This window comes from Bos mutus, chromosome 5 (assembly GCF_027580195.1).
Source record: "Bos mutus isolate GX-2022 chromosome 5, NWIPB_WYAK_1.1, whole genome shotgun sequence".
In the NCBI taxonomy this organism is placed as follows: domain Eukaryota; kingdom Metazoa; phylum Chordata; class Mammalia; order Artiodactyla; family Bovidae; genus Bos; species Bos mutus.
Genome location: NC_091621.1, coordinates 113,613,427 through 113,620,574, shown reverse-complemented (window position 1 = coordinate 113,620,574; position 7,148 = coordinate 113,613,427). Strand labels below are relative to the sequence as shown.

Sequence of the window (7,148 nt, the reverse complement as noted above, 5' to 3'; positions counted from 1 at the left end):
CCTTTCCTCTTGCATCCAGCAGTGACTGAGCAGAAAGGTGAGGCTGCAGTGAGGGGCTGGGGGTGGGGTCCAGGGTTGCAGAGGATGGGCAGGCAGTAAAGCGTGAGCCCGGCCCTGCCCATCAGCCAGGTCCACACTGTCCACGTCTCTGCCCTCTGTCGTCAGCCAGGCCAGCCAGAGCCAAGAGGGCTCCTGTTCCCACTGGCTGGGCACTGCTTCTAGAGAAGGGGACAGTTTCCAGCAGACTTGGTAAATGTTTCAGTAACTATCTCTGAACCCCGAATTGGGGGTTAGGGATTACGGGTCGGGGATCAGGTCTAATTTCACATGCTGCTCCTGAATTGCCAACCAGTGAGCAAGAAGGCTGAGTCTTCTGAGGATCCGGAGTCTCTGATAGAGCGGGCATCTACTGAGACACTAAGGCTGCAGGAGTCCAGTGGGGGGAGTGGGGTGGGGGGAGGGAGGCAAAAGGCAAGGAGCTTCTTGACGTCGCTGACCAGTGGGATGGCTCCACCTTTCAACGTGTCGGATCAGCCCTGCTCTGGACACTGGCCAAGTCTGGACCCTGAACTCACCAGCCACTGGAAGAAACCTCTCTGGCAGCAGAAGGCTCTACCAGTAGACCCGCAGAGCACGGTGTGGCTTGGCCACACTGTTCCCCCTCTGCTCGGCATCCAGGGGCACTCCCCTGGTGGCTCAGATGGTAAAGAACCTGGCTGCGATGCAGGAGACACAGGTTTGATCCCTGGGTTCGGAAGATCCCCTGGAGAAGGAAATGGCAACCCACTACAGTATTCTTGCCTGGAGGCAGCCAGACAGCCTGGCCCAGGCACACCCGTGGACTTACTCTCTTTGTTAGTTTGAGGAGATGCACTAGTCCACCACGGCTGGCATTACATCAGCAGAAACAAGATGGCTAAATCAATAGCCTCCTAGTCTTTGCCGGACATTATAAGACAGAACACTTGCAAAGCCGATATTCTTGTGTCCAAAATGACATCCCCTTAATCTGACCTCCGTCTGACTTCTGTGGATTATTGAATGCTGCTACTGGGCCAGCAGAGCAGAGCAGGCTCAGGGAGGGGGAGGAACCACTCATGTCCATGTCCACAGGTCTCCTCCTGCGCTCTCTCCCCGCTCCACACCCCAGCTCCCCCTCCAGATCACGCTCTTGCATCCCCAGTTTGCAGCCGGGGAATGCTCTTCCATGGGGTTCTACCTCTTGTCTGGGGACTCCTGAGGTCCCAGACTTGGCCAGTTTCTTGCCCAAGTGCCTACTCTGGTCCGGGAACAAGCTAGATGTCTTTATATGCACACTTTTATTTAATCCTCACGAATTAAATCCTGAGGATTTAACTCTTCAAAATGGTATTATCTTCATTTTGCAGATGACGAAACCAAGGCATGTTCAGTGAGAACCCAGTGCTCATGTGGACACCAGCCACATGCAGAGTGGGAGCCGAACGCAGGCTCCAGCCCTGCAACCGGAGCTCTTCCCACCCAGACCACCCAGACGTGGTGCCTCACTAAGGCTGAAAGCTCAGGCTCAGTGACAGCCAATAAAACAGCTGTGGTCAGGAGGGATCTACAGAGCACACAAAGGCATTTCAGGAGCTGTGAATCAGCATCAACCAAACGAGATTTAGTTACAGCCCACAGCCCTCTCCTCCCTGTACATGAGACCCATGAAGCCTCCGTTGGGTTCCAGGAGCCCTCTCCTGTTGAGAGAGGCACTCACGATGGCCAGGAGGGAAGGCAGGAAGGTTCCTTCTCCCCGCCAGACTCTGGTCCATCACCACGGCTTGTCAGTCCTCCCATGGGGTCCCTCTCACTTTCCCCGCATCCTGCTGGTATACCTCCCTTGGTTGTCACGCTGCAGCCAGCAGGCTGGCGCTCATCACACCAGACTTCAAACCTCCCAGGGGCTCCCTCTGCTCTGTAAGAGCAGAGTTCAAGCTCTCCCACCAGCTCACAGGCTGTGGTCCCTGCCCGGCCAGGGCACCATGTGCTCACGTTGCTTAGCTCAGTTGACAGGTGCCCAGCACTCACACTGCAGCCAGGATGCTCCGGGGCAGCTGGCCAGCTGCACTCTGCTCCCAGGAGCGGATAGCACAGGGGCTGGGTGGGCATCCCCTTGGGGCATCCATGGGCTGGGGGCAGGAGTGAGAGCAGGACGGGAAGGGGGAGCAGCCCCACCACGCTCTTATGACTTGGCTGGTCCTCAGTGGATGACTCGGGGTCACTGGCCCTTCAGCCTTAAGGCCCTCTGGTAACCATCCCTGGGGAGGCTTTCAGGGGCTCCCACTCTGGCTGGACCTTTGAGGGGGTCACCTCAGACCCCCCAATCCTCAGCAAAGCCTCAGGGGCTTCGGAACACAGCAGCCACAGGAAGGGTCCCCAAGGTGGGTGCTCAGGACAAGTCGTGCCAGCCTGGCCTCCCCCCGAGGAGGGATTCGAGGAGACCCCGAGCTGCACCCTCCCTTCCTTCCCTCCCAGCCCATCAACCCGCCTCTCTTCTGTGCCTTGTCACCGTGACAGTGACGGCAGAGGAAAACCACAAACCAGAGCCCCAGCCGGGGAGCCGGCAAGCATCCCACTGCAGCCAGCAGATCAGGGCTCTAGAGGTTCCAGGGTCCCCCTCTCCCCACCACCGATGAGCATCTCACGCTGATGGGTATATCCCAGGGCCAGGTCACAGTGTGAGGTCCCCTCAGTTCTGGGCGAGACATCAGGCCCACAAGAACCCCAGGAACATCGTAGGTGCTTAACCCTGACAGCCCTGCCCCATGGGGCCATGGATGACTTCCTCCAGGACTGCTCCCACACACAGGTATGAACCCAGCCCACAGGACGGGCCATCAGTGGTGGGTGACAGACACTGAGCTGGGAGCTGGTCTCTCATGCGGCTGCTCAGACCACTCAAGCTGGCCCCTGATGGAGCCTGCATCCACTGACCAGGCGAGGCTGGCGTGAGGACTGTTCAGTCCCCAGAGAGGCAGGCCACCACCTACAGATCTGTAGCCAGGGCCCGAGGAGGGGAGGAGAGCCCCCTGCCCTGGGCTCAGCGTGGACAAGGCAGGCTGGTCCCTCACACCAACCGCCTCATGCGAGAGGCCACAGTCACAGCTCAGGGGACTCGGGAACACCACAAAGAGACAGCTTGAGTGTGCTTTTGACATGTTACCAGCTTTTATTTAAAAACATGCTAAAAACATGGCGTTCCACAGCCAGGACCAGGATGAAGGAAGCATACAGATGCGGCATCGCAAGCAGAAAAGTGCGCTGAAACCAGCCCGCAGGACCCGCTTGGCCATGTCGCCTCGGTGGACGGGGTGTAGGCAGGAGCCCCGGCCTCGCCCTCAATGGGGGGCCCGGTCAGGAGGGAGGCGGGGACGTATCCTGGACCCGGCCACATGGCGGCGGAGGGGAGGATGGGAGGACGGGCACACCAGAGGCCGGCCCTGCAGGGCACCTCCCTGCTCTGTCTGGCCGGGTCCCTGCTGTTAGCACCTCCACCAGTGGTGGGCAGGGGCCGGAGAGGCGGGGACCTCCTTTCCATCCACCTGGACCACGCTTTGGCCACCAGAGCAAGGAGGGACGGCCAACGGGTGCGAGTCAAACCAGAACACCTGTTTGAGGGTCTCAGAGGGGTGGGGGTGGGGGTGGTCAGCAGCCTTGCCAGAGTGAGAGGCTCACACTGGTGGCAGGCGGGGAGCTGGGGGTGGGGGGTCGCACCAGCTGCTGCCCCTTGGGGCGGTGCTCAGCCCTGCTCGCCCACCTGCCCTGCACCCACCTGGCTGCAGAGAAAGGCTGGGTGGAGGCAGGCATGCCCCTAAAGGCTGCAGAACCTTGGCCTTCGGAGTCCACTCTAACCTGCCTGCATCAGACCCCCTGGAACTGACTCTGACCTGGGCAGGGAGCTGCCAGGGAGAGGACTCACTCACTCAGGTAGCTCTGGCGTGAGCCCAGAGTCGGAAGACACCAAGAAGATGCCGAGCCCCATCACTGACAGCATGCAGCATGCCTTCTGTGCAGCAGGGGAACTGCTCTGCACGACGGAAAAAGGGTCACAGAAGGGCTCTCCCCCAGTTCACAAGAGCCTGCCGCCCCAAGCGGACGTGGCCAAGTGACCGATCAGCCAAGCACAGGGCCAGGCAAGAAGGCAGTTTGGGGAACTGTGGATAAGGCTCTGCACACAGATGGATGAGGCGGGGTGGCTGGCAGGAGAAGGGAGACTGAGGCAAGGGCCCCAGGGCCGGAGGGCACCCCCGAAGCTCCAGAAAAGTGAGATTCCAGGGAGACCCAATCACCCCCAAGGTGCTAGGCTTTTGCTGTTGATTTTAACACAACTTTAAAATTGCATTGATAGGCATAAACAACCCCCCCCAAAACAAACTCATTATGCAGCAGTCCCAATGTGCCACTCAAATGCTCGTTTGCTGAGGGTGCCGAGAGGGGGCAGGGTGTACATCTATTCTGGGCTCCACAGACCTGGGTTCCCAGGGGAGCCACTGAAGCTCCTTTCCAAGAAGTCAGGCCCAGAGGGTGGGGAGGGCCGGTCATGTGTGCACCGGCCTATCCTCCACCCAAATCCCGCCCACAAGCTTGCCCACAGGCACCCCCACTCCTGTCCCAGGAGGCGGTCTCTGCTCCACCCAGTTCACCGAGACCACCCTTTTCTCCGCTCCCCACCACCCAGAAGCACGACCCTTAAACACACAAAGTTCTGCACTGCTGGTCCCAACCATCTTATGCTTAAGGGGAGAAGGGGGTGCTGGCTGGGTGTCAGCTCTTGGATACACAGGCTGGGGAGGAGACAAAGCGGGGGGCGCCCCTCGGGAGATTGGGGCGCCCAGCCAAACGGCGCAGGACAAAGGCAGCGCCCAGGTGAGGCCTGTCTGGGGAAGTGCTAGCTGGTGAGGAACCTTTCCAAGCTCAGCCCTACGGATTCTTAACTTATATTTCAACTGCACAACTTGCTTAGACCAGCGTGAGCCCTGGTGGGGGCACCTGGCTGCGGCCAGACGCCCCCCAGCTGTCCACCTCCAGTCCCTGACTCAGGTTGCTTTGTCCTGGGGCCAACGTAATAGGATCCCTCTGGGTTTCCTCAAGTTTTCTCTGCTTTCCCTTGGGGTCACAGAGGACAAGATTGCCAGCCACCACAGCATCAGTGAACCCCGAGCAAGGAGCTGAGGGTCCTGGCAGCCAGGTGGACATCCCCCCCCAACCTCCCTCCCTCCCGGCAGTGACTCCGGCTGGACCATCATGGCTCCCCACTCCCTCCCCTCTGGAGGTCGCGGGTCCTCTGTCACGTCTGAGCAGCTCCACGGAAGGACTGCTTCCCCTTCCAGAAGCAATGTGAGAGAGTGAGCAGCATCTGAACTAGAGAGGTATTTGTCTGAGAGTTTCTAGCAGGAATGTCTGTGAAATAACGGGTTTGCAGAACCTGTCGCGGGAATCCCCCGCAAGGGGTGGAAGGGGAGCCTCCCAGCCCACAAAGGGCAGGCAGGAGGAAGAAGGAAAAAGAACTGCTCATCAGAGACGTGTAAGGACCCACGCCTGCTCCGCCTCGTTCCTGGCAAAGCACCCCTAGCTCCCAGAAGACCCCCTGCCCTGCGTCTCGCTTCCATCCCGTGCCTCCCACCACCCCCCGTCTCCCCTGCCGCCTTCCCCCAGGCTCCCCCCTCCCTCAGTGCATCCTGGCCGCAGCCTCCTGAGTGTGCCCAGCGGTCTGTCCTGATAGAAACCAGACAAACGGACGTGCCCTGTCCCTTCCCGTCCCCCACCCACAGAAAGAAAACCAAACCGTTACAGAAATCAACGCAGTACAAAGTTATAAATCAGAAAGCTAACCCTAAACTTATCTGAGAGATAGTATTCCTGAATAATCATAATCAGAGTAAAATAAAATAAAAAGAAGTTACACTGTAAGGTATAAAATGCCTGGGTGAGACGCTCTCACAGCCCAGCCCGGCCTGGAGACGGTCAGCCGGCCCCCTGCCAGTGCGCCCCACCTTCTGGGTGGCTGGGGGGTACCGGGGCCGCTACTGGGCAGTCTCTCCACCAGAAGGCAGCCCTGAGCGCCCCCACCCCCACCCCATGCCATGCGGGGGACAAAGTGTCAGCTGAGGAAAAAAGACAGGGCAGGAACGCATCAGTGCTGGGGGCTCCTGGAGCACGCCCCCCACCCACCCACCCTGTCTTCTTTGGCAAATACACAGGAATCTGGGCGCCCCAGCACCCCCAAGGTCTCTGCATTTCCTCCCCCGCCCCCGGCCTCTGCCCACCGACAAGGCTTTGGCAGGTGGCCGGGAAGGCAGGCCAGGGCGGGGATGCAGGGGTCAGCAGTCTGGAGGTGCAGGCGACACAGAGCTGAAGGCCTCTTCCCTCGCACAGTGTCTGCGGGGGCCGGGGCACTCGGCCAGCCGCTCAGGCGTCGTACTTCTTCCCAGTCCGGTGGATGTGCTGGAAGAGGGTCATGGAGAAGGCCATGCCCAGAATCTGAAAGACATGGGGCCCAGAGGCCTGAGACGGGGGCCCAGGGGGCACCCAGCACCCGGGGGGGAGCCCGTCCCATCATGCAGACAGGGGGACGCGAGGGCAAAACAGAGCTAAGGCGGGCTGCACGTGGGGAGCTTGGCCCCTCGGACTGTCCAGGCTGGATGTCACCCAGCTGCGAGGCCCAGAAACCTGCTGTTTCAGAGCACGGGGACGGGGGCCTGGCCCTAAATGGCAGGGGGCCGAGGAGCTGGGGAGTCGGTGGGGAGGTGGCAGGAACACTGAGCAGAGTCCCAGGGCCCACAGCACGGCGACTCACGGCTGCTGCCTCGGGAAGATGTTGATGGCCATCTGTGTCCCTGTACCCCCTGGGTCCTGATGCACTGGAGGAGCAGGGGGGCAGCCTGCCTATCCTTCAGGCAGCAGCACACAGCACGGACCCGCTGGCTGGGGACACTCACTGCCTCCGTGGCTCTCACACTCAAGGTCTGCGGTGGCCCTGGAGGCTGGGGGCTGGACCCAGCCCAGCCCCAGCGCCCTGCTCCAGACCTTGCCACGGGCCACCCTGACCTGAGCCCCACTCGGAACCACACAGCCTTCTCCCACAGGCCTGCCTCCCGTCAGAGTCCTGAGCGGGCACAGTGGTTCAT

At 60.5% G+C, this 7,148-nt stretch overlaps 1 protein-coding gene across 4 annotated transcripts in view; it reads right to left on the bottom strand.

Moving 5' to 3' along the window:
• Positions 1-3,165: 3,165 nt before the first annotated feature.
• TSPAN9 (tetraspanin 9) overlaps positions 3,166-7,148 on the bottom strand; it is a 191,759-nt gene continuing 187,776 nt past the window's right edge. For all 4 annotated transcript variants that reach the window (XM_070371751.1, XM_070371750.1, XM_070371752.1 and 1 more), the window contains one exon: positions 3,166-6,501. In XM_070371751.1, coding sequence (XP_070227852.1) covers positions 6,430-6,501 — 72 coding nt within the window. In that variant the 3' untranslated portion in view covers positions 3,166-6,429. The remainder of the gene's footprint in view (positions 6,502-7,148) is intronic.